This window comes from Myxine glutinosa, chromosome 4 (assembly GCF_964187855.1).
Source record: "Myxine glutinosa chromosome 4, kmMyxGlut1.1, whole genome shotgun sequence".
NCBI classification, from domain to species: domain Eukaryota; kingdom Metazoa; phylum Chordata; class Myxini; order Myxiniformes; family Myxinidae; genus Myxine; species Myxine glutinosa.
Window position 1 is genome coordinate 18,258,555 of NC_136264.1, and position 27,210 is coordinate 18,285,764.

General features: G+C 45.2%; 1 protein-coding gene across 2 annotated transcripts in view; it reads left to right on the forward strand.

Annotated features, from left to right (window-relative positions):
* IFT122 (intraflagellar transport 122) overlaps positions 1-26,975 on the forward strand; it is a 162,435-nt gene extending 135,460 nt beyond the window's left edge. For both annotated transcript variants that reach the window (XM_068111973.2, XM_068111972.2), the window contains exons 23-29: positions 2,500-2,600; positions 4,582-4,747; positions 5,114-5,225; positions 11,373-11,507; positions 14,224-14,303; positions 16,188-16,352; positions 23,684-26,975. In XM_068111973.2, coding sequence (XP_067968074.2) covers positions 2,500-2,600; positions 4,582-4,747; positions 5,114-5,225; positions 11,373-11,507; positions 14,224-14,303; positions 16,188-16,352; positions 23,684-23,773 — 849 coding nt within the window. In that variant the 3' untranslated portion in view covers positions 23,774-26,975. The remainder of the gene's footprint in view (positions 1-2,499; positions 2,601-4,581; positions 4,748-5,113; positions 5,226-11,372; positions 11,508-14,223; positions 14,304-16,187; positions 16,353-23,683) is intronic.
* Positions 26,976-27,210: the final 235 nt, after the last annotated feature.

Below are 27,210 nucleotides of genomic sequence, written 5' to 3' on the forward strand. Positions count from 1 at the left end.
CTAAAAGTCCGACTGTAACCACAACTGCTGCGTGTAGCGTGGCTACGGCCCTCAAACTTTGGGACGGTCTTCATGCATGGCAGGTCCCTATCATTGGTAGCCTACAACTGTGGGCATGTCATCTTCTGGACCATCCTGCCCCATAGAGTGGCCCCAATAAAACGTCTTGTGCCCCTCTCAAAGGCTCCACAGCCGACCACCACGATGGCCAGTGGTGCACCGGTAGAGGAAGTCAGTTAAATATGTATTGAGTTATTGTTGGATGCCATAGGTAGAGAGTTTGGATAGCAATGTGGGATGTCAAACTGTATAGAAGGCAAAAGTGCGCACACTTGTACCGCACATGCACGTTTTCCCAGAAATCTGTTCCGACCCCCCACCCTCTCGCTGAGAGGGCGTAGCTTTTCATGTGCTTTTGTTGAGGAGAGGGCCGGAGCTTGCATCAAGCAAGCACACTCGGTTGTATTATTTTAGCTATCGCTCCACTGACGGATTCTTTTTGGCCGTCCTGCCTCTGACGGAATTAATCAAAAGACAGCATGTTGTACTTGACAAACATTCTGCTCTATTCACCCTATCATTTGCCCGAGATCATCTTCCATCTGCTCCGGAAGTCAGCTAACATCACCTTCCTCAACCAGTCTTGCTGCTCATATATGGCACGAGCAAAAATCACGACCACTTCACTGCAAAGCTCAGTTTTGCATGCTTTGATTTGAATATCTGCTTAAAATGAGTGAAATGAAACATTTTGTGAATTTCGAATTCTTCTCACTCAAATTTCAACATCACTGCAATGCATATTGTCAAGTTGCTTACATTTTCTTCACATAAGATGATTTGGAATACCGGCTACCACCAGGTGGCGCTATACAATACACATTTAGAAAAGAGAATTGGGGTGTTCCCCCCAACCCTGAACCCCCCTCCCCCCCCCCACACACCCCCTCTCCCAAGATAAGCTACCCAGACAGAAACCATACTCGGGGTACCCTTCGGCAATATGCCAAAAATTGGTTGGATATAGTTCAGTATTTTTTATTTATTTTTGAAGCATATATAATTTTTTTAAATCGTTTTTGGCCCCATCTCTCAATGGTGAAGAATTGTTTGAAACATTTTTGAAAATCTCTTATCCAGATTCAGATCTTCGGCAAAAATCTAATCAATTTGTCCTTGACACACACCCAACATTTCGCCCAAATTATTCCATAACCTTTTGAGATATCGTGCTATATATATAGGTTTTAGCCCCGTCACCCAATAGTGAAGAATCACTTGAAATATTTCGGATCTTCACCAACATCGAATCAATTATTCCTGGTCACACGCCAAAGCTGTTCACCAAGTTTCATCAGAATCCGTCCACAACTTCTTGAAATATGCTGCTCACAGAGAGACAGACAAACAGACAGACAGGGGGTGAAAACAACCTCTATCCACCTTCAGCGGCGAAGGTAACTTATCTTACTATAATTCACCAAATGTCCGTCTGTCCGTTCGAAGGTACCGCAAAAACCGCTAAACCGATCGCAACGATATTTTGGGTGGGTATTCCTGCGACCCCTTGGAGTAAAATAGGCTATATTGTTTTTCCAATTTTTTCCCAATTTTCCAAGTTTTACAGTTTTTCTAAACACGATCGAATAATATTTACCGATATGAACAGTGATGTGGCTTTTGTTGAAATTCTACGTACCAGGAGAGAGTAGTTCGATTCCTGACGAACTCTTCCTATATAAACGTGCGGCTCCGAATTAACATGGCAGCGTGTGCAAAGCGACTGAGAAACAGGTGTAGCGGCCGCTTCCGTGTTACAGATTCGGCACGCACTCTTCACACATGAACGTGCGACTGAGAAAGACGTGTAGCGGCCGCTTTCGTTTTGCAGAATTCAATCTTTTTTCAAAATTGGCACCATGTACTGTTTAGATTTTGATGATTTGCGTGTGACATGATTCAACAGATGTTTATATGAATTGTTTAAAATTTAAAAAAGCCTTCAATTTCTGATATTCTGCCTTTTCATTTGGGCTTCCCAATTGAAGTCCCGCCCATAGGGTGGGTACCGTTGCTAGTATATACAAATTCACCTTTATACTATTGATTATTTTCTTCCAAGTCAATTTAGAAAATGGATTTCCTTTCTTCATCATGCTATAAGATGGTTGAGGCAAGAATGTATTTTGGTGTCTGCACATTATTCTTGAATGGTAAAAAGCTCTCGATGTCACAGGTTGTGCATCACCTGCATATGAACAAAAGTTTTCAGATTCATAACTGTTGGCAGTAAAACTTGACACCTGTACATCAATACACAAAGCAGAACTTTTGATTTAAAATGCAGAGGCCCTTTGGTGACCTTTTGGAGATCACGTATCGGTCCTTTAACCTACATACAACAGCTTGTCGTTGTAAAACATTTAACATTGAAACGAAGCCGTTGCTTTGGGCTTCCCTCTCTGCTTAACTTAACTTAACTTAACTCTCTGCTTCCAGGATGATCCCTTCACATCATTGTTGCCCGAGAACATCTTCAACATTGCTCGCTTCCTCATGAACAGTACCGCTAAGGTTGTCCCTCCGGGGATATCCAAGGTGTATCCTGACATCTGCAAAAATAAATTACTGAATTTTTTTGTGTTAATTCTGTTGAACTAATGTATTTGCACATCTCGTTGCGTGCCCACCAATTTGCTCTTGTACTGGGCCTGTGTGTCCTTGTGCATACGACGTGGGCCTCGTTCGGGTCTGTTGCTGTGCTTTGTCTCCTTTCTCTTTTCCTGTTTGGTAATTCCCCTGCTTGTTGCCCCGCTGCCCTCCCGTCATCCACACCGACACACACACACAATACCACATAGGTCTTACTACGATCCGTTTTGGCTTCATCTACTATACTAGGACGTGCCCGTACGTGGGTGCCCGTTCCTTGCCAAAAAAAAAAAAAAAATGTCTTCGCCCATGCATGCATGGGCGTGCCCATGGGCCCATGGGCGTGCCCGTAAGTGCGTGATGTGACCGTACAATGAATGTATCGTCCCGACGCCGCAGCTCGGATGGCGCTGCAGTTAATCGGGCCTGTATCGGCAGAGTTATTATAAACGTGTACTACAATCAATCGTACCTTACAGCGTCTGCTCGCCACGTTCAGCATCAGTACGTCGTCACTATGACTATCCGTAAGTCCGGAAGTGACGTCCTCATTTGACTGTCCGGAAGGTCGCATATCGCAGTTACGATGAATCGCAAATTAGTTTTAATTAGTTTTAAAACATAGTTTAACGCCAACATAGCGCCAACATAGCGCCAACATAGTTTGCCAACGTGAAATAAATGAATACGCTCTCAAATGTGCCGTCCGAGGCAGAGTCTGTTCGCCACGTTCGGCACACGTGATAGCTCGCTGCTCTCTGATTGGTTGAATCGTTTTTTGGACATAGCTCGGTAACTACTTCTCCGATTAATATGAAACCTTGAAAAGGCACATCCTCAGGTCCCCAGCAATATACCTGGCAAGTTTCAAGTATATCGGACCCGTGGTTGTCGAGAAACAGCGGTCACAGACACACATACACACACACATACACACACACATACACACACACATACACACAGAGATTACTGGAATTATAGATAGATAAGAGAGATGTGTGTGTGTGTGTCTGTCTGTCTGTCGCCATTTTTCTCAGAGATGGCTGAACGGATCTTCGTCAAACTTTCAGAGGTTCGTCAGTGAGTGCCTGGGAGTGTTTTAGGCAAAAAAAAAAAATCATTTGAAAAAAAAAAGATCGTTTTTTTGGAGTTAAAAAAAAAAATCGCTCCATAGTGCCTAAGCTTTTTAAAATTAATGACAGTTATATACAAGTACACACTCGCATAAATAAATACAAAACAATCACCAGACATTTGAATACAAATAAATCAAACAATTCCGGAAGTGTACGAAGTTGGTAGTACAGCTTCTTCTTGTTCCTGATCGACATCACACTTAACTCAGAAACGTGATGAACGCCACATTCACCCCATTCACCCACCAGCATTTTTAAATGAACCCCCTTCCTCTCCTGCCTCCCCCTGCTCCTCCGCTCCCCTCCCCTTCCCCTCCCCTTCCCCCTCCCTCCCCCTTCCTCTCCCCCCCCTTCCTCCCCCTTCCCCCCTCCCCTTCCCCTTCCCCCCTCGCCTTCCCCTAACCCCCCTTTCCCCCCGCCCCACTCCCCTCCCCTTCCCTCCCTCCCCCCTCCCCTCCCCTTCGCCCCCTCTCCCCCCTCCCCTCCCCTGAGTTGTTAGGGTTAGGGTTAGTATCAGGATTCAATACTTACCGCTAAAAATCGAATCCTGCCAAACCTGATTTCATACGTCACAGGTTGATGCAGGACAACGAGAGAGTGCAGTCAGTACAGCGTTAACGTAAGTTTCAATCATCATGCGGCCTGTGCCAGCAGAGTGCACCCCTAGTACAGTATGCCAACTTCCATGCTTATATAATGTGTATGGCCGTTTTATACAAACTCTATTCTCTGTCATGCTGGATGGGGTATCGGTGTTCTTGAACAGCATGTGTGCCTTGATTCCGGGCATTAGGAAAATCCTGTCCATACTAGCAAAACAGGGCCGAGCCCTAGGAGCTTACAAGCTTGCCCGATTCTGCTACGATCACCTGCTGAGCCTGCAAATGCCACCTGCTTTGCAAGATTCCGTGGAGCTTGGATATCTTACAATCCTCTCCAAGCCCTTCAAGGATAACGATGTGAGTGCTGCAAGGACGAGTGAACATATCTGGGGATAAATGTACTGTAGGCAACAGTATTTGTCTCTGATTCTAAGGACATCATAACACAAACAACAGGCACGAATAACTAATGTAACGTGTCGGATAAGGTGGTGTAATAGACACTGCATCAATGGCGGTAAATTCCGGAATTAATTTGTTGGTACAACTTTTACAATCTTCATTTTATTTAAATTTAATTAATTATGGACTTGAACACTGTGTGGGTAACGTGTTCTATGAACTCTCGAGTTCCTACATAGATAGTTATAAGTCACATTCGAAGCAAATGTGTTGCTGATGTTGGCAAGGCCTGTGTTACTGATGCTCGTTTGGCCTTTGCAGGACCTCATCCCCATGTGCTACCGCTGTTCCAGTAACAATCCCCTGTTCAACAGCCAAGGACATGTGTGTGCAAACTGCCATCAGCCTTTTGTCTACTCGTTCTCCTCTTTTGGTGAGTGTTCCATAAAAAGCAATTGATTGGTTTTGTTTATCTTCATTTATATATACTAGGGCGTGCCCGCACGTACGTGCTTGCCCGTACGTGCTTGCCCGTACGTGCGTGCAAAAAAACATGCGTTTACATGCAGTAACGACCACAGAACCCCCCCCCCTCTATTTACATGAAATGGTTTGGTCCATTCGCAAAGCCAAAGCGAACGACCACAGAACCCCCCCCTCTATTTACATGAAATGGTTTGGTCCATTCGCAAAGCCAAAGCGAACGGCTTGCGAGTACGGTGACCATACCTTGGGAACCACTTGTCCGATTAATTTCAAACCTTGAAAAGGCACATCCTCGGGTCCCCAGCAATATACCTGGCAAGTTTCAAGTATATCGGACCGGTAGTTGTCGAGAAACAGCGGTCACAGACAAACACACACACACACACACACAGACACACAGAGATTACTGGAATTATAGATAGATATATATTGTTACAGACGTGGCTTAGATGTTATTTTACCGAGCGGTTTTGGGATGACCACGTCTGCACAAGTTACCGATTATACTCGAAGTTGACTAGTCGCGCTATGCTAGGTCAATGAAAGAACAGACACACGGCTGGGTTTCAAATGACACGACTCCAAGGGTTCAGTTCTCAAGACCTCCGGAGGAGATTATATTCGTTACGGAAGGTCAGATTACAGGGACGAGAGGGACAGCAAAGGAAGATAGGCACTTAAACACAACCTTATATTAACCCCAACAGACGACAGGTAAACGGGACAAGGCTGACTCACACGGGGGTTGATGGCAGGAAAGCGGTTGTCGATGGCTCCAGGTGCACCTGGGCTCAGGGCAGGATCGACCCGGTCCGGTCCAGAGATGCGGAAGGTTGCACAGCGCTCGAGGTGGCGTCTTTTCGTCTCAAGCTGGGGGCGCATCTGACGTCACATCCGGCGCGGGGCCGCGTATATCCGGCGGGGAGTGACACGCCCTCGGCTCGTTAGCTCCGCCTCGTGGAATCGGCACGTTGCTTCTCATTGGGTGCGTGCGGGGGGGTTACCGGCTCCGCCCTTGACGAGGAGCTGACAAGGAGCCCCTTTGTGGTAACCCCGTGGAGCGCATGGTCTGGAGCGCGTTGTCTGGAGCGCATTGTCGATGGCGGCTAACCGAGCCGGTGGGAGGACGCACACTCCCCCCCGCGCAGCGCCGTGCCCCTCTGTTGTTGTAGACGGGGAAGAAGATGGGAGGAGGTATGGGAAAGGTCCTAAACTCACTACTGGTGCCATATAATCACATTCTGGTGCAACGAAGAGTCATAATTAATGGAAACGAGGCCTTAACTGACATAGACTAAGAATAACTAGCAAGATGTCCGAAAGTGGTCTACGTGTGGTGCGGTGGACCTGGGCACGACATTTAATGGGGGAAAAAGGGGAAGGTCGGCTCTACTGATTGTTGTTTACAGACAATGGGACTAGGGAATGGGGGATTGGGGATAGTTGGGGAGTATTGGGGAAAATAGGGGAATATTTACAAGCGGATATGGAGGCCAAATTCCATATTCGCAACAATATATATATATATGGTATCTGTAATCTGGTTCTCCAACCTAATGAGCGGACAGCATGACGTCATCGCCATGCATGTCCGCATTGCCTGCAAAGCTCCAGAGGAACCATCTAGCAGTGCGTCATTACGGATTATAAATTCAGATACTGTCACAAGTGCATGCAAAACTCACAGTTACCGACCTGGTTTCGCCCTTGTTGGGGCTTCATCAGGGCAACGCAGTGAGGCCTTCCATACACTTGTAACTCTGTGAACCTTTCGGTTTTTATATCAGTCACTATGCGACCTTCATATCATCAGTGGAGAACCGCCAGCAAGGTGTCCCATACAGCTGCTGCTGCACCTTGCTGGGAGCGATAAGCACCGCCTGCCACACGGTAACGTTATCTCTGGTATCCACTCATGCTCGTTTGAGTCATTCAGATACTGTCAACTTGTGACAGTATCTGTATTTATAATCCGTAATGACGCACTGCTAGATGGTTCCTCTGGAGCTTTGCAGGCAATGCGGACATGCATGGCGATGACGTCATGCTGTCCGCTCATTAGGTTGGAGAACCAGATTACAGATACCATTATTAGTAACTCCCAACCGCAACCAGGTCGACTCCATATGATGAGTGGATACCAGAGATAACGTCACCGTGTGGAAGGCGGTGCTTATCGCTCCCAGCAAGGTGCAGCAGCAGCTGTATGGGACACCTTGCTGGCGGTTCTCCACTGATGATATGGGGGTCGCATAGTGACTGATATATACAGACTTGGCATTTAATATGGAATATTTTTTTTTTCTTGACTTGGGTTTACTTTCTTAACTCAGTATATCAATCTGGTGAGTTTCTTTTACACTTTGGTGATTTATTTGTGAAAAGAACCATGTCACTGATTGTCTGTCACAGCAAGAAGTCAACAACAGGATTATATCACAGGTGGCGTGGCAAAATGTACGGACAGGTGCATTTGATGATTGGCTTCACAGTCAGGTATACAAGGGTTGTTGCGTTCTGTATTAGTGGAAAACAACTGCTGCACGTCTCCAAAAGTTATTGTCGCTTCCTCTGGAGATGGTCCGTCAACTCGACAATGCTGTTTGTCATGGAGTGGTGGCTTTACGAAATTACGGCATGAAACAGCGTGCTATTGCTCGGCAGTATGGCATCACTCAAGGTCAGGTGTCAAAGATCCTGAAACGAAATGCTCAGAGGGGTGTCCCTCCTCCAATACCGAGGCCAGGACGTCCCCGCAGAACCACAAGGAGGGATGATCGCCAGCTGCACCGGTTAGTCAGCAATGGCCGTACCAAATCAGCTAATCGATTTCGGGCTGAGTGGCAGCAACTGACAAATGTGCTTGTATCCAGAAGGCTAGTCAACCAACGACTGGTTCAAGCAGGCTATCGTGCCAGGCGTCCCCTGAGAAAGCCACGCCTGACCAGACAACACCGCCAGCGCCGATTGCAGTGGGCCAGAGAGCACCGTCAATGGCAGCCAGGACACTGGAATCACGTGATCTTCAGTGACGAGTCTAGATTTCTGGTCTATCGTCAAGATGGCCGCGTCCGAGTGCGCAGACAAGTGCATGAAACCTACAACAAAGATTGTATAGTGTCAAGAGTCCAAGCTGGAGGTGGTGGGGTGACCGTTTGGGCTGCTTTTCATGCAGAAGGAAAAACTGACCTGGTTGTTCTGAACGGAAACCTGAACCAGTTCAAGTACAGGGCCATTCTGGAAGAAACATTGCTTCCATTTGCTCGTGCAGCCTTTCGAGGAAACTTTGTCTTCCAAGATGACAATGCACGGCCTCATCGTGCTCGCATGATCCAACACTTTCTTGCTGACCGTGGTGTAGAGCATATGGAGTGGCCTGCCATGTCCCCGGATATGAATCCGAGAGAGAACTTGTGGGCAGAATTAACACGTCAAATCGACCACATGGACCAGCAGCCGACCTCTGTGCGTGAATTGCAGCAGGCTATTGTCACTGCATGGCAAGCGATTCCTGTCCAAACCTTGGCAAATCTCATGAACAGCATGCCTCAACGTGTACGTGCTCTCCTGAATGCTCGTGGGGGTTACACGAAGTACTGAACTGTAATTTTACTGTTCGTAATCCCAGTCGTAATTTAACTTTTGTTTTTGTTAAAAAAAATTTTGGCTAATGTGCAAAATAAAGAGATACTTCTGGAAAACGTACAGAACTTTAAAACAGTATTGTCCATGAATTGAGTTCGATATCAGTTTACATCACTTTCAAGGATCAATTTATTTGTTTCGAAATGTCAAATGTGGTTTTTGTTTCTTTTAAAGGTCACATTAACAAAATCTAGAATAATTTCAACATAATTCCAATGTACTTTTGGTTCTGAGACATCTTGAAAAGTAAGTTCACCCCCACAAAAAAAATATTCCATATTAAATGCCAAGTCTGTATATATATAAAGATGCGCAAACCTACCGTTTCCCTCAAGTGCTATTTTCCATGTTTACACCATACCAGCAGCCCTTCCCAAACACTGTCACCCTTGTTCACACCTTTCAGCCCCTTGTCCTCAGCACCACATATCCATCCCCCAGCACCCGATCCCAACTTTCTCCATGTTACCACTCATACCTTTGCTTTCCATTCAATCTAATCCCACCACTTCTAACCTTTTCATCGGGGAGAGGGCAGGGCAAGGGTGGGGAACAGGGGAGGGGGAATATGGGAGGTTCTTTTTTTTTCTTTTTCTTTTTTTCCTCTTTTCTTTTTCTTTTTTTTGTATTCAAGATCGAGGTTCGTCTAAGAGCCAACATCGATCACAAAAAGACAAACTGACACATAAAAGATAAAACGTGATAAAGGGGGCGGGAGACAAGATGGAGAGCAGGGACATCGGGAGATCTGTGGGAGGGAGACGGCTTGGGGGGAGGAGGCATGGGAAGGGGAGGCTGACTTGTGGCTCACAACACGCACCACGAGACGTCCACCCCACCCACGCATCACTGGGAGGGAAGAGAGAGGAAGAAGCTCTGGCCCTCTGATATTAATTGTGTGGGGGTGGACCCCACAGTATGGCCGTCCTAGAGTGATGACGATCGAGGCGTCTCTCCATTGGCCCATGCTGCTTGGCGGTCACAGCGTTGATTGGTTCAGGATCATTGTCGTCGATTGGCCGAGACTGTCACTGTGTACGAGCACGGAATCCCATTGATTAGTGCCCGCCGGGTGCTGACTAATGCTTCAAGGGCAGGGAAGGGGTTGGGAGTCCACAAAGCCAGGGGCTCTGGGACTGTTCTCTCTGTTACTACCTGTTCACTGCGAGATATACCATGCTCCCAAACTTCTTAATTTGTGAACTTCACTTTCTAGTGCACAAGAGAACCCGCTGTGTTCATTTGGGGGACAAACTGCCACCCCTTTATTGGCGCTGAGGAAGCGCCTTTAGCGATTGACTTCCAGCCAGTGTAACGCTAATTCCTGTCACAGGAATTCTGAGATCATATAAGTGGGCGTGGCAGTTCCTGATTGGTTCGTGTTGGGGAACGCCTTCTCGCTGCCGACGTGACGTAAATTCGCGCACGCGCACTGGTGATTGGCGCTGAGGAAGCGCCTCTAGCGAATGACTTCCAGCCAGTGTAACGCTAATTCCTGTCACAGGAATTCTGAGATCATATAAGTGGGCGTGGCAGTTCCTGATTGGTTCGTGTTGGGGAACGCCTTCTCGCTGCCGACGTGACGTAAATTCGCGCACGCGCACTGGTGAAGCTTACTCGATCTTACTCGATCCCATATTACATGTACTTTCATTGCATACAAATTATACTTCCTCCTAGAAATTCCATGCCCGAACCTCAGCGCAATCCAAGAGGATTCACTTGTTACGTCTCCTGGTCGTACGAATCTCGGTGTGTTCGACTCGTTAGGAAATTGATTTCTTTGGCCTTCCTGTTTGGTTTCAATGTGTTTAATAATTGTCAATTCCTCTGTTCATGATTCCATTATCACCATCTCATGTGTGGATATAAAAAAATACTTCTTAAGTTCCCGCATGCGTGTCTAGTTTCCACCATCTTTCCTGAATTTCCCTCCTAAATTGGTCTCTTTACAGCCATAACAGGCCCTGTTGATCTCCAGGCCACCATTTATAGCTGCAATTTTATTTGCAGTCCTTATTCTAAATTTGCATTAACGATAAACTCCATTGTTTAAATTTATAATTCAGGGACATATGAGCAGGTCACTTGAGGGTGGGGTGGGGGAAGAGGTTATGGGGGTTGGGGTGACGTGCATCTGCTCCAAGCTGATGACAGCTAACCAGTGAGAAAAACGTATTCGTTTCCCCCAGGTAAGGTGGCCCAAAAGGTCTTGAACGCAATGTTATTGTGCCTACAACACTGCAGTGTGACCTATTCTGTCGGGGGCTGAAATGATCAACAACATCTGCCTGTGGATCCACGTCTTCCGTTATAAAGAGTTACTGTGTGTTTCTCTGATGTATCAAGTGCTTGCAATTAATTTTGTGACTGAAATAATACTTTTTCATTTGTTTCTGACTTAGCTCCTGTACACCTGTTCTCCACCTTTCCCCCCCCCCCCCCCCAGAGATGCTTCCTTTGGTTGAATTTTTCTTGGAAAATGGAATTTCCGATGAAGATGCGGAAGCTCTACTGCAGTCAGAAGTTTCCTCTGAAGATTCAATTGTTGAAAAAGGGCTTTGGCATGAAGAGAGTACAAGTTGTATCCTTTTTGTTCATACAATCAATTGCAGATTTAGGAAGAGGCAAATGCGGTGCATTCACGCTTCATCATATCCCAAACCTATCACTAAAAACAAATGCAAACTAATGTGAAAGTCTTTTTTTTTATGCTTCATTGATTTCACACCAATGTAAACCCTCTCAGATTTTGCAATATTAATGTCATAATTCAGATAGCAATAATACAACAACAACAACAACAGGCATTTTAAGGCCATTTTCCCTGCTAGAGCGGGGGTTAGCCTTGCGGTCCCCATGAAAATCTTCTCCATTTTGCCCTATTTTATGCATCTCCCCTTGTTAACCCCCTTGCCCGCATTTCTTCTTCCACCATCTTTAGCCAAGTCTTTCTCGGTCTTCCCCGTCCTCTACTTCCTTCCACATTCATTTCCATCACTCTTCTCAACCAGTCACTTTCATCCTTCCTCAACACATGACCAAACCATCTCAACCTGTTCCTCTTCACAGCATCAATCACAGGCTCTATTCCCATCATCTTTCACAATTCATCATTTGTCTTCCTCTCTCTCAACGATACTCCGCACATCCGCCGAACCATTCGCATTTCCACCCTTTCCAGCCTTCGTTGCTGCTCTACGTTCATTACCTATGTCTCGCTCCCATAAATCATAACACTTCTTACACATGCAGCACACACCTTTCCCTTCAGCAATAATATAAAAGATATTTTACACATACACACACACAGACACACACACAGGACTGTTGGACGAGACAAACTTTGCAACTTCCCAGGGTGCTCTGGGTGGTAGTGATGTCACAACAATACAACCGTTTTTGTCACCGCACTCAGTGGAGCATTTCCCAAGGGGGAGTTTGCTCCTCCACATGGATGTAGCCAATGGGGATTGTCCGTGCTCTTAACCTTTAAAATGCTGAACATCAAGCAAGGAAGCAACACGTATCATTTTTTGTCTTTAATTTATGTTTTTCAGAACCCAATGAGGACAGGACAGTTTAGTAAAAATCAGAGCTTATTTTGTCTTTTTTGCCCCTTTCTCCATAGGATGTTAGGGCCTCTTATGGTTATTTAGCCATCAGGCATTTGAGAGAGCATTATTTCCATGAACTAGAGATGTCTTCTTCTCTATGGAACTAGTCAGACCAGTAATTTAGAATTTAACCAAAGTGCCAACCGACAATGGTCCTACTCATTTTGAAAAATTGAGTCCAACAACAGCGCTTCCTGCACGACCTGCCATTAGCGTGTCGCCTGCAACGCAAACACATTTCTCTGCCCTGCTGACTACCAGTCAGGAGTTTTGCAGTCAGGAATATTAAATTTAACCAAATAAGCACACTGACCCTTTGACATGACGCTGACGTCATGTCATAGGGTCAGAAAAAGACTGGTTAAGACTGGTCAATGACATGACACTGGTTAAATCAGCCGGACGTACAGTTCTATTGTGACGGCATCAAAAAACTACTTGAACGTTGGGAGAAATTTGTGGACTGCATTGGTGATTACAAATTAATATGCACCATGGTGGAATATAGATTGATGTTAGTGTCTGTCTATGATTTATGGGATTTATTTAAGTGTTATGTTATGATGTTATGTTATGATATTTATCTAAGTGTTATGATTTATGGGAGCGAGACATGGGTAATGAACGTAGAGCAGCAACGAAGGCTGGAAAGGGTGGAAATGCGAATGGTTCGATGGATGTGCGGAGTATCGTTGAGAGAGAGGAAGACAAATGATGGGAATAGAGCCTGTGATTGATGCTGTGAAGAGGAACAGGTTGAGATGGTTTGGTCATGTGTTGAGGAAGGATGAAAGTGACTGGTTGAGAAGAGTGATGGAAATGAATGTAGAAGGAAGTAGAGGACGGGGAAGACCGAGAAAGACCTGGCTAAAGATGGTGGAAGAAGAAATGCGGGCAAGGGGGTTAACAAGGAGAGATGCAGAAAATAGGGCAAGATGGAGAAGATTGTCATGGGGACCGCAAGGCTAACCCCCACTCTAGGAGGGAAAATGGCCTTAAAATGCCTGTTGTTGTGTTGTTGTTGTTAGTGTCTGTCTTTGTATCATTCAAATACCTTTACCTGTTTTGGAGAAAAAGGAAAGAAGGCATTACTTTTAAACACGCCCTGGTAACTCGACGAAACATATTCCCACCTTCTTGCCTTCCTGAGCGCTATTAACTACAGCTTCGCTTTGCATCCTTGGGGGACTTATCAAATTTCATGAACGTGGTATAAATTAGAAACACGGTGTAAATTCATAGACTGGCTTGGGCATTCACGAGGGTTAAAAGACGGCACGACCTGAGACGTTAGTCCGAACCATCGATGTGACGATATTGATTTCCCGCATGCAAGAATGGAATTTAATATACAAAGGGTCTTCAGTATCTGAGGGACTACAATTAGCCTAATGAATAGTTGTATAACACGATCCTGTATGACCTTAAACAAGGAAAGGAGGACGTCATCTGGCCCTTCATTGTCATGTTGCATTCCCGAGTTGATTTTTGCAACAATCTTCTTGATGTTTTACTCAAGTATAAATAACCGGATCTTGATTGAGTGACCCAAGTTGTGTATTATATGACTAAACTGAAGGACATTTGTCCTTTTAAAATACCTTACAAGTGTTTATTACACATGTCTTCTCCATACGTATATTCTTTCTACTTTGACATAAACCTTTACGATACAATGACAAGCTGTTCAGACCCTACGCTTGACCACGATGACCTCAAACAAGGAAAAAGAAGATCCCTTTGGTGCAAGCCTGAGTTTTCAGGTAAAGGCTGTAGCACATCTTCTTTTCAGGTGCATACAGTGCCTGTAGAAAGTCTACACCCCCTTTCAAATTTTTCACCTTTTGTTACCTTTTAGCGTGGAATTAAAATGTATTAAATCAGACTTTTTTCCACCTTTATTTACACATCATACATCGTAACCCACAAGTGAAAAACAAATTCTACAAATTTCAGAAAATTTAATAAAAATCCAAAACTAGAATATCTTTGTTGGATGAGTGTCCACCCCCCTTATAATAGCAATTGTAAATTAGCTCAGGTGTGACCAATCACCTTCAAATCACAAAAATCACACACCAAGTTAATTGGTCTCCACCTGTGTTAAATTGTAGTGATTCTGATCATTTCAGGATAAAATCAGCTGTTCCTGTAGGTTTCCTCTGCTGGGTAGTACATTTCACAGCAAAGACTCAACCATTAACACCAAAGAGCTTTCAAAAGATCCCCGGGATAAAGTAGTGAAAAGGCACAGATTGACCACTACAATTGTGCTGGATGGGAATAAAAATATTTCAAAGGCCTTGAATATCCCTTGGAGCACAATCAAGACAATCATTAAGAAGTGGAAGGCGTATGGTACCACCAAGACCTTGCCTAGATCAGGCCGTCCCTCCAAACTGGATGACCAAGCAAGGAGGAGACTGATCAGAGAGGCCACCAAGAGGCCAATGGCAACTTTGAAAGAGCTACAAGTCTTTATGAAAAAGTCTGGTCACTGTGTGCATGTGACAACAATATCCCAAGTGCTCCACAAGTGTGGCCTGCATGGTACGGTGGCAAGAAGGAAGCCATTACTCAAAAAAGCCCACCTTGAGTCCTGTTTGAGGTATTAAAAAACCCACTCCAGAGATTCTGAAGCCATGTGGCAAAAACGTTTGTGGTCTGACGAAAGCAACATGTATGTTTTTGGCCTAAATACAAAACGTTACGTTTGGTACAAACCCAACCCAGCACCTCACCCAAAGAACACCATCCCTACTGTGAAGCATAGTGGTGGCAGCATCATGTTATTGGGATGTTTCTCATCAGCAGGGACTGGGACACTTGTCAGAATGGAAGGGAAAATGAATGGAGCAAAATACAGAAAAATCCGAGAGGAAAACCTGCTGCCCTCTGCAAGAAAGCTGAAATTGGGACGGGAGTTCACCTTTCAGCATGACAATGACCCGAAGCACATGGCCAAAGCTACACTGGAATGGCTGAGGAACAAAAAGATAAATGTCCTTGAGTGGCCGAGTCAGAGCCCCGACCTAAGTCCAATCCAAAATCTGTGGCATGATTAAGATTTCTGTCCATCAACACTCCCCACGCAACTTAAATGAGCTTGAACAGTTTTGTACAGAAGAATGGAGAAATATTGCTCAAGCAAGGTGTGCAAAGTTGGTAGAGACCTATCCCAACAGACTCACAGCTGTAATTTCTGTCAAAGGTGCTTCCACCAAGTATTAACTTCCGGAGTGGACAATTGTCCAACCAAGATAATCTAGTTTTGTATTTTTAATTAATTTTCTGAAATTTGTAGAAATTGTTTTTCATTTGGAAGTTGTGGGTTACGATGTGTAAATAAAGGTGGGAAAAGTCTGATTTAATTCCAGGCTACAAGGAAACAAAAGGTGAAAAATTTGAAGAGGGGGTGGGGGGTGTAGACTTTCTGCAGGCCCTGTATATGCATGCTCTTTTGTCAAGCTGATATGATAATAAAAGTTTTTTTATTTTTTTCTTCTATTTTCTGAGTAATGTAAAATCATAAATCAAACCTTTGGCGATGTTGCAGATTCAGGTCACGCAATAAATCACAGCAATATCAGCAGCCCTTCCAGCAGGTTCTCAGTGTCATTTTTTGTTTTTCTTTGTGCTTCATGTAGGCCGGAGGCTCGGTGTTTCAGCCAGTGACCGTGGGTGAGGCCGAGTTGAGAGCATTTTGTCGCCATGAGGTGCTTATCAAGCGTTGGCCACGACCTCTGCGTTGGCAATTTTTCCGCTCATTGCTACCTGAAGTGTCAATCACCATGTGCCCTTCCTGTTTCCAGGTAAGTCGCTACTTCACACCATTTCATTATTCACATCTCGTTTTATATTCCCTAATTAATATTTCTATCACGAGTACACCCATTCCCGATGGGAGCAGCGGGGAGGGTCATTCCTCTCTTGGATATATATATACAGTATATATATACATTATACAGTATATACAGACTTGGCATTTAATATGGAATTTTTTTTTTTCTTGACTTGGGGTTCCTTTCTGAACTCAGTATATCAATCTGGTGAGTTTCTTTTATGCTTCGGTGATTTCTTTGTTAAAAGATCCATGTCACTGATTGTCGCAGCAAGAAGTCAATAACAGGATTATATCACAGGTGGCGTGACAAAATGTACGGACAGGTACATTTGACGATTGGCTTCACAATCGGGTATATAAGGGTTGTTGCGTTCTGTATTAGTGGAAAACAACTGCTGCACGTCTACAAAAGTTATTGCTGCTTCCTCTGGAGATGGTCCGTCAACTCGACAATGCTGTTTGTCATGGAGTGGTGGCTTTACGAAATTCCGGCATGAAACGGCGTACTATTGCTCGGCAGTATGGCATCACTCAAGGTCAGGTGTCAAAGATCCCGAAACGAAATGCTTAGAGGGGTGTCCCTACTCCAATATCGAGGCCAGGACGTCCCCGCAGAACCACAAGGAGGGATGATCGCCAGCTGCACCGGTTAGTCTGCTATGGCCGTACCAAGTCAGCTAATCGGCTTAGGGCTGAGTGGCAGCAACTGACAAATGTGCCTGTATCCAGAAGGCTAGTCAACCAACGACTGGTTCAAGCAGGCTATCGTGCCAGGCATCCCCTGAGAAAGCCACGCCTGACAAGACAACACTACCAGTGCCGATTGCAGTGGGCCATAGAGCACCGTCAATGGCAGCCAGGACACTGGAATCACGTGATCTTCAGTGACGAGTCTTGATTTCTGGCCTATCGTCAAGATGGCCATGTCCGAGTGCGCAGACAAGTGCATGAAGCCTACAATGAAGATTGTATAGTGCCAAGAGTCCAGGCTGGAGGTGGTGGGGTGACCGTTTGGGCTGCTTTTCTTGCAGGGGGCAAAACTGACCTGGTTGTTCTGAATGGAAACCTGAACCAGTTCAAGTACAGGGCCATTCTGGAAGAAACATTGCTTCCATTTGCTCGTGCAGCCTTTCGAGGAAACTTTGTCTTCCAAGATGACAATGCATGGCCTCATCGTGCTTGCATGATCCAACACTTTCTTGCTGACCATGGTGTAGAGCATATGGAGTGGCCTGCCATGTCCCCGGATATGAATCCGATAGAGAACTTGTGGGCAGAATGAACGCGTCAAATCGACAACTTGGACCAGCAGCCGACCTCTGTGCGTGAATTGCAGCAGGCTATTGTCACTGCATGGCCAGCGATTCCTGTCCAAACCTTGGCAAATCTCGTGAACAGCATGCCTCAACGTGTACGTGCTCTCCTGAATGCTCGTGGGGGTTGCACAATGTACTGAACTGTAATTTTACTGTCCGTAATCGCAGTCGTAATTTAACTTTTGATAAAAATTTTTTTGGCTAATGTGCAAAATAAAGAGATACTTCTGGAAAACGTACAGAAGTTTAACACAGTACTGTCCGTGAATTGAGTTCGATATCAGTTTGCATCACTTTGAAGGATCAATTTATTTGTTTCGAAATGTCAAATGTGGTTTTTGTTTCTTTTAAAGGTCACATTAACAAAATCTGGAATAATTTCAACATAATTCCAATGAACTTTTGGTTCTAAGTCAACTTGAAAAGTAAGTTCACCCCCACAAAAAAAATATTCCATATTGAATACCAAGTCTGTATGTATACAGTCAAGTGAAAAAGTGAGTACACCCCATGTAACGTTTTGACTTTTACAACATATTTCAACATACAGCTATTTGATCTTCATTTCAACAATATTGAGAGATAAAAGTGATATAATATAACAAATATCATGAAACATTTACATTTTGTAGTCCATTGTATAATTTAAATAAACATAAATGCAAATTTCGCACGTGGAAAAAGTAAGTACACCCTTGGCCCCTTTGGTGGTATTGCCCCCTTTGGCAGAAACAACCTCAAGTAGGCGTTTCTTATAACTGTCTACCAGTCTCTGACATCATCTGGGAGAAATTTTTGCCCACTCCTCCATGCAGAATTCTTTCAGCTGTGCGATGTTTGAGGGATTTCTTGCATGCACAGCTCGTTTCAAATCCCCCCACAACATCTCGATGGGATTTAGATCCGGGCTTTGACTTGGCCATTCCAGAACCCTCCATTTCTTTCTTTTCAGCCATTCCTTGGTGGATTTACTGGTATGTTTAGAGTCATTGTCATGTTGCAAGTCCACCTTCGGTTGAGCTTCAACTTTCCGACAGATGGCCTCACATTATCCTCAACACCCTCTGGTAAAATGAAGAATTCATAGTGAATGGACGAGAGGACGTCCTCCTGGAGAGGACGCTGGCGTTACTTGTTCGCCGCTTCTCCGACTGGGCCATTGTACATAGTTTGCTTTTCTGGTGGTCGTGGCGGATTTTTGACCGTTGGGTCTGCCCTCTGCTCGGTCCCGGCTCTGCTCCTGGCTTCGCCTGCCCGGCTCCTCCACTGTTTCCTCAGGCCCGCTCCCGTTGTTTGTGGCCGTTGTTTGCGGCGGTGGCTGTTTGCCGCTGTGGTCTTGATTAGCGGCTGCAGTCGTTTGCCGCTGCGTTTGCCGCTGCGTTTGCCGCTTTGCCTCCTCGACCTTGGCCTCGTACTCGTCCCTTTGCTCCTGCCTGGCATGGCTCTGAAGTACTCCGCCGCAAGGCTTCTTCTGCTCAATACCCGCTCCACCCCATCATGCATCTCTGCCATCAAATCAAATGGACTCCTCCGACGACCCAGGTACATTCACCGTGGCTCCGGTCGTAAGTTTGTTTATTTGCAATCAGGTCACTCCATCCCCGTCCTCTGGTCGGCTCAGCGCACTCTCACTCTTCGTCCCAGCGCACCTGGTCACAGCAACCCACACGATCGCACCTCCTGCCTACGAACCCTGGCTAAATCACCTGAATTCATCCCTGCTGTTCAAAACAACATCAAGCTCACCCTGTTCAACACCCGGTCCCTCAACAACAAATGCCTCATCCTGAACGAATACATCCTGGATAACAAACTGGACTTTCTCTGTCTCACCGAAACCTGGCAACAACCTCTGGACTACTACACACTTAACCTCACCACACCCAATGGATATTCCTACGTCAATAAACCACGCTCGGAGGGCCGAGGTGGTGGAATTGCCGTTATCCACCGTCAAGACATCAAGACCAACCTCATCTCCATCTCATCTGCTCCATCATTTGAACACCTGGCTTTAAAACTCTCTGGTCACACGCAGTCAGTCATGGCTGTCGTCTACCGCCCTCCCAAACCACACCCATCATTCCTGTCTGACTTCTCCTACTTTCTGACCCAGCTATGTTCCCTCTCCCCCTCAATCCTCCTCCTTGGTGATTTCAATATCCACATGGACTCCACTGACTCCACAATAACCACTGACTTCACTGATTTACTCACCTGCTTTAACCTCACTCAACATGTCGACTTTCCTACCCATATCCGTGGTCACATTTTGGACCTTGTCTGCTCCACTGGATTAAATTTGCACCATCTCTATGGCTCCGACCTCACCCTCTCTGACCACTTAGCCATCACTCTGACCATCAACATCCCCGCCCCAACACCAAGGCATTATCGCACAATCAACTTCCGTAAGCTAAACGCTCTTTCACCTACCTCATTCTCATCCACCCTCTCTGAAAAAATGTCCACTTCTCCCTTCATTGACCTCCACACCCCTTCCGACCTCACTGACTACTACAACCACACTCTCTCCTCCTGCCTTGACCAGCTTGCGCCTGTAAAAACCAAAACAGTTTCTTTCACCCATTCTGCTCCCTGGTTTACCCCTGAACTCCACCTGATGAAAACTCGTGCTCGCCAAATTGAAAGACTCCGCAATAAAACGGGTCTCACAGTTCACTCCCAAGCCTACAAGGACCACATACAACACTACAAAGATGCCCTCTCCCGCGCCCGCTCTGCCTACTACTCTCAAATTATCCACTCTGGCTCCGGAAACCCAAAAGCACTCTTCTCGACAATAAACAAACTCCTCCGCCCCCTGAACACCACCACCCAGTCATTCACAGTAGACAACTGCATCTCCTTCCTCTCTTTCTTCCAACGCAAAATTGACAACATCTACAACAGCTTGACCACCGCCGCACCCGCTCCCCCTCCAACCACCTGCCCCCCCTTGTCCTGCCATCCCCTGTCTCGGTTCTCCCCAATCTCCCCTAATGACCTCTCTGAACTCCTCATAGGAATGAAAACTGCCACCTGCACTCTTGGCCCCATCCCCTCCAGCTTTGTCAAAGCCTCCCTCCCTGCTCTCTCTCCACTTATCATTGCAACAATAAACTCCTCCCTGTCTACAGGCATCGTCCCACCTTCCCTCAAAATTGCTGCTGTTACCCCCATTCTAAAAAAACCTGGTCTAAACCCTGACACCCTAAACAACTTCAGACCCATCTCCAACCTACCCTTTCTGTCAAAAGTTTTGGAACGCGCTGTAGCCACTCAACTCAAACATCATCTCTCTGCCAATAACCTGTATGAAACATTCCAATCCGGATTCCGCTCCAACCACAGTACTGAAACTGCTCTCCTCAAAATCACCAACGACCTTCTCCTCTCCTCTGACGCTGGCAACCTCAACATTCTCGTCCTCCTCGACCTCAGCGCTGCCTTTGACACCATCGATCACACTATCCTCCTCACCCGACTTGAATCCACCTTTAACATTACCGGCACTGCCCTCTCTTGGATTAAATCATACCTCTCTGACAGATGCCAGTTCATCTCCATCAATAACTGCAAATCCCCCACTGCTCCCCTCCCCCAAGGTGTCCCCCAAGGTTCAGTTCTTGGCCCCCTCCTCTTCATCCTTTACCTGTCCCCGCTCGGTCACTTAATCCGCCGTCATGGTCTCCAATTCCACTGCTTCGCCGATGACATCCAGCTTTTCATCTCCACCAAGTCCGTCTCCACCGACACCCACTCTATCCTGACAAACTGCATCACTGAAATAAAATCCTGGCTTCAAATCAACTTCCTCAAGCTTAACTGTGATAAATCTGAAATAATCATCATTGGCCCAAAAACGCTCACCAAGTCCACCCATAACTTTGCCCTCAACATCGACGGTATCCCAGTATCCACCTCCCCTCACATCCGGAATCTTGGCGTCATCTTTGACCAAACCCTTTCCTTCGACAAATACACTAAACAGATCACAAAGTCAGCCTTCTTTCACCTGAAAAACATTGCCCGTCTCCGCTCATCCCTCTCCTCCACGGCTGCAGAAACCCTCATCCACGCCTTCATCACCTCCCGTCTGGACTACTGCAATAGCCTCCTCTATGGTTCACCCTCAAAAATCACCAATAAACTCCAATACATTCAGAACTCCGCTGCCCGTCTACTCACCCATTCCCGGACCCGTGACCACATCACCCCCGTCCTTTACAAGCTTCACTGGCTCCCCATCCCCCAGAGAATCCAGTACAAAATCCTCCTCTTGACATACAAAGCCCTCCATAACCTGGCCCCATCCTACCTGGCTGACCTCCTCTCCAGACACACTCCCACCCGCAACCTCCGCTCTGCTGGTACCAACCTCCTGACCCCCTCCATCCGGACCAAATTCAGATCCTGGGGGGACAGGGCCTTCTCCATCGCTGCTCCCACCCTCTGGAACTCACTACCTCACACCATCAGAGACTCCTCCTCACTCACCACATTCAAAACATCACTAAAGACCCACCTGTTCAACACTGCATTCAACATTCAACCCACAGCATTTAACCCCTGACTATCTCTTCTCCTTCTCCCTCCTTTTGCTTTAAATATTTCCCTATTGATTCTTGTCTTTTTGCAATTGTTGTTTTCATGTATTGTTATGCATTATGTTTGCCACTCTGTCAAAGCGCCTTTGGGCTTCTGGAAAAGCGCTATACAAAATAAATGAATTATTATTATTATTAATTATATGATGGTGTGCTGCCCAGGCCTTGATGCAGCAAAGCTGCCCCAAACCATAATATTTCCACCACCATGCTTTATAGTTGGTATCAGGTTCTTGTGGTCAAATGCTGTCTTTGGTTTTCGCCAAACGTCTTTTGGTACTGTGGCCAAATAGCTCTACCTTTGACTCATCTGTCCAGAGCACATTGTTCCAGAAGTGCTGGTCTTTGCCTGGGTGTTCATTGGCAAACTTTAGTCTTGCCCTGATGTTCTTTCTGGACAGCAAAGGTTTCCTCCTGGCACACCTCCCATGTAGATCAAATTTGTGCAGCCTCTTTCTAATGGTAGACTCGTGCACTTTGACATCAACAGTGGCAAGAGCTACCTGTCGGTCCCGTGATGACATTCTGGGGTTCTTAGAGACTTCTTTCAGTATCTTGCGGTCCGCTCTCGGGCTGAACTTGCCGGGGCGGCCTGGCTTAAACAGGTTGGCAGTTGTTTGGGATCTTCTCCACTTGGAGATGATCTTCCGGACAGTCGAATGATTGATTTCATATTGTTTGGAGATCTTTTTAAAACCCTTCCGAGACTCGTAGGCATCCATAACCTTCTTTTTGAAGGCGTCGGAGAGCTCTTTTGATCTAGGCATGGTGACGCCGCACACTTCAACAACAAAGAGCAAACCAAACTAAATGTCTGAGGTTTAAATAAGACAGTTTCCTCCAAGATCCTCTCTGACGATGTTCTAATCATTTGCACCTGAGCTGGTGCACCTGATTCTTATTTTAGGTATTTGAAGTAGTGATAAATGTAGGGGTGTACTTACTTTTTCCACATGCGAAATTTGCATTTATGTTTATTTAAATTATACAATGGACTACAAAATGTAAATGTTTCATGATATTTGTTATATTATATCACCTTTATCTATCAATATTGTTGAAATGAAGATCAAATAGCTGTATGTTGAAATATGTTGAAAAAGTCAAAACTTTACCTGGGGTGTACTTACTTTTTCACGTGACTGTATATATATATATATATATATATATATTTTTTTTTTTCAGTGGATTTCGGGTCGGGCCTCAAGAACATCGAGGATGTGTTTATTTACCAAGTTTCTCGTCGAGCGCTCGCCAAATTGATCGGGTTGATTGAATCGGGCTGATGAGTCTCAGTGGGTGAAACAGTTGCCTTTGAAATGTTTTTATCCCATCATCTTACACTGATAAATCATTTGCTCCATTTTTTGCAGATGTTTCACAGTGAAGACTACGAGCTTCTTGTGCTGGAGAAAAACAGCTGCCCTTACTGCCGGCGACCAAATGAGGATGTGATATTGTGAATTTAAAGTATTTACATATACCGCCCCCCACCCCCTTCCACCCCCCCCCCCCCCCTTCCACACCCAGGTAATAATCACTTTTTGTATTGAGAGAAATTGATTTGACTCAAAGGCAGGAAAAACATTCTCGTGGTTTCTCAGTTTTACTTTCGCATTACCTCTGAAATGTAAATGTATTTGTCATCAAGAGTCAAAAATGGTGCATGCATGCGCTTGTAAACAAAGGCTTGTAAACAAAGGCTTGTACACAAAGGCTTGTACACACCACTTGCGAAAAGCAGAGAACATTATCTCATTAGAGATTTTAAATCTCATTAGATAAAAAGTTGCTTAGTCCTACAGAACTTTAATATAGACATAAACAGAGACATTTGAAGGACATTTTATAAAAACAGAATTTAAATAGAACCACAAAGCTTTTGTGCGAATTTCACAATTTCAATTTCAGTTCCCGACCTCTCCTCCATAGCTCACTCCCACAATGTCAACACGTGTTTGGTGGTGATTTTAGTTTATTACCCTGCGCTCGCGAAGCGAAAAGCGGGGTTAGGCATTCGGGTGCGTACGTGTGGCGTACGTGTCTGCATTTTAAAAATTCATTTTCCCATCAACCGTTGCTCCGATTGCCATGACATTTTACCATAGGAGTGCCTCCGCCTGTAGAAATTTTTTATTCATAATTATGACGTCATAGGTCACGTGGTGCAGGCGCCATCTTGGAAGAACGTCGCACCTCCATATCTCTGAAACCGCTCCCCATGGGAAAAAATTGAGACCTGGCTCATTGTCAACTACTCCCCATGGGGAATGAGATATGTTTATGATGATGCCATCAGTGCCTTCGTTATGACGTCATAATTTGACGAGTGCAACACTTATCCGATCATTATGATTTTTTTTTTCTCAGCAACCCTTGGTCTGATGGACACGAATTTTTCACCACAGGAGCGCCTCCTTCTGTGGAATATTTTAATGATAATCATGACGTCATATGTCATGTGGTACAGGCGCCATCTTGGAAAAACCGAAAACGTTGCACCTCTACATCTCCAAAACCGCTCCATGGAACAACATTGAAACGTGGCTTATTGTAAAGAACTTCATATGGGGAATAGGTGCTGTTAACGATGACGTCATTGGTGCCATAATTATGACGTCATAATTCGGCAGGGACAACACTTCGTCTGATCGGTTTGATATTTGTTGAGCGTAATCTATGCAACAATGATATTAGAGAATATAAATGTATGATGTCATCGCTCACGTGGTCTGGCAGCCATATTGGATCAAAGGAAAAAAACCCGTTCAAAAACAGAAGATTTGGCTCGCACGAAGTTGACTGTGCAGGGTAAGTATTCTATGAATACCATCGAGTTTAGGAGGAATAGAATGATCATTTTCTCAGGTGGGCGTGGACCGGCTTCCAAAGTCAATGCCAAAGAGTCAGACGAATGCCACAAATGGTGGGAAATGTGAAGCTCGCAGTTCAACTGCACCATGTGTCGTTAAATTAATTTATTTAAGACTGAGTCAAGGCTTGTGGAAGAGCTAGAACACAGATCAGGACGCAACGCGACAAAAGGAACAGCAGAAAAAGAAGGGGGAAATTCCAACGACAGGGCCGACGAAGACTGATAAACAAGGTATGCAGGGGTAGGGAAGAACGCAAGGCTTGGACAAGATGCATACAGGTGCAAAATTTGGGGTAGTGGGATAGGAGTCGTTTAACAGGTGTAGAAAATATAATGGTTTTGGATTGACGACAATCTGAGATGATGGCGAACATCTATCTTGAAGACCTGGTGGAAAGAATGAGATTGAAGCGAATGTGAAAGATTGTTCCACAGGTGGGGGAAAAAAGGAGGAATGAATGAGTGGAGGTGAGCAGTGATCCTGGATTGTGGGTTTCACCAGAAGGGGGTTGCTGGTGGACCACGTGCGCTCTGCGGAAGCCTGGAGGAGGAGGGCAGAGGGACAAAGCAAGGAAAGCGCAGACGATGCAAGGAAGAAGAAGAAGCAGGAATATGAGCTTAATGTGGCCATCCCAACTGTAACATTTATTATTCTACGACAGCACAAACCCTTTAGCAGGATAGGGAAGGAACACAGGATTATACATTGTAATACTTCTCAAAGTAATATTTAAAAATATAAAGTACACGGAAGGAGTACACGAGCAACAACGTGTTATGAAATGCCATTTTCACGTGTTTCACTTCATTTTACATTATCATGGAGATTCACAGATAGTTGTGCAACATGTTTGTGAAGTACAACATGCTGTCTTTATTAAACCAGTCAGAGAAGCGACAACAGCAATAAGAACAACTACATTTGTTAAATTGTACAAAAGCAGGAAGAGCCTCCCACTTACAAATCAATGCGACACAATACATCAAGGACGATACACCAACGCATTTAAAGATGCTGATTGGCTGGCAAAGCTTACCTATTTGGGTGACATCTTCATGCACCTGAATGAACTGAATTCGGACACGCAGGGCCCTAATCATACCATGGTGGACATGGGTGGAAAAAATTGCCTCATTCAAGAAAAATCTTGCTCTTTGGAGAGAAAAACTGGCTAAAGGAAAAATGGCTGCCTTTCCAGAACTGAGTGCTGTGCTGGAAGATTTGTCGGGAAAATATCCCTTGTTGATGTCAAAAGTATTTTCGAAGATCATCTGAAGAACCTTCAGGAAGAAATGGACAGGTATTTTCCAGAAAGCGTCGACCTCAGGAAGCATAGTTGGATCAGAAATGTGTTCAATGTGGACGTCGGTGAAGTCGGAGAAGATATTCCGGGATTTGAAGAAGAACTTCTAGAACCTCCAGGAAAATCAAGTGCAGAAGCAACGCTTTGAAAAGTTCCCAAATTCGAAATTTTGGTCTCAACTTGAGGATACGCCCATTCTGACTCGGGAGGCTAAAAAAGCTCTTCTCCCTTTTCCAGCAATATATCTCTGTGAACAAGGATTTTCAGGTCTTGTTGCTATCAAGACTAAAGTAAGGAACCACGTGGATCCTCAGCATGACTTGTGTTGTGCTCTCTCCTCTATCGACATAAAACCAAACGTGGAGGAGCTAAAACCCACAAGATGAAGCAGCATTACCGGAGCCACGGAGAAAATCTTTGTCTAATAAAGTCTCGTTTTCATGTAAATTTGTTTTTCATTTTGTCAAATTAAAAACTTAAAAAATCGTTTTGTGTTGGTAATTATTATTCAATAAAACAATATGAATAAACACAATGTATCAAAATGATAGGTCATTAACATGAACAGCGTTTCGGGTCGCCAGGTCAGGACAAGATTGTATTCAGGGTCTCGCCACCAAAAAAAGGTTTGGGAACCACTGGGTGGAGGGGTAGTGAAGTGGGGGACGTTGTGGTGGAGGGGTGGGTGGTGAAAGGGGGGGGGGGGGTTGAGGTGGAGGGT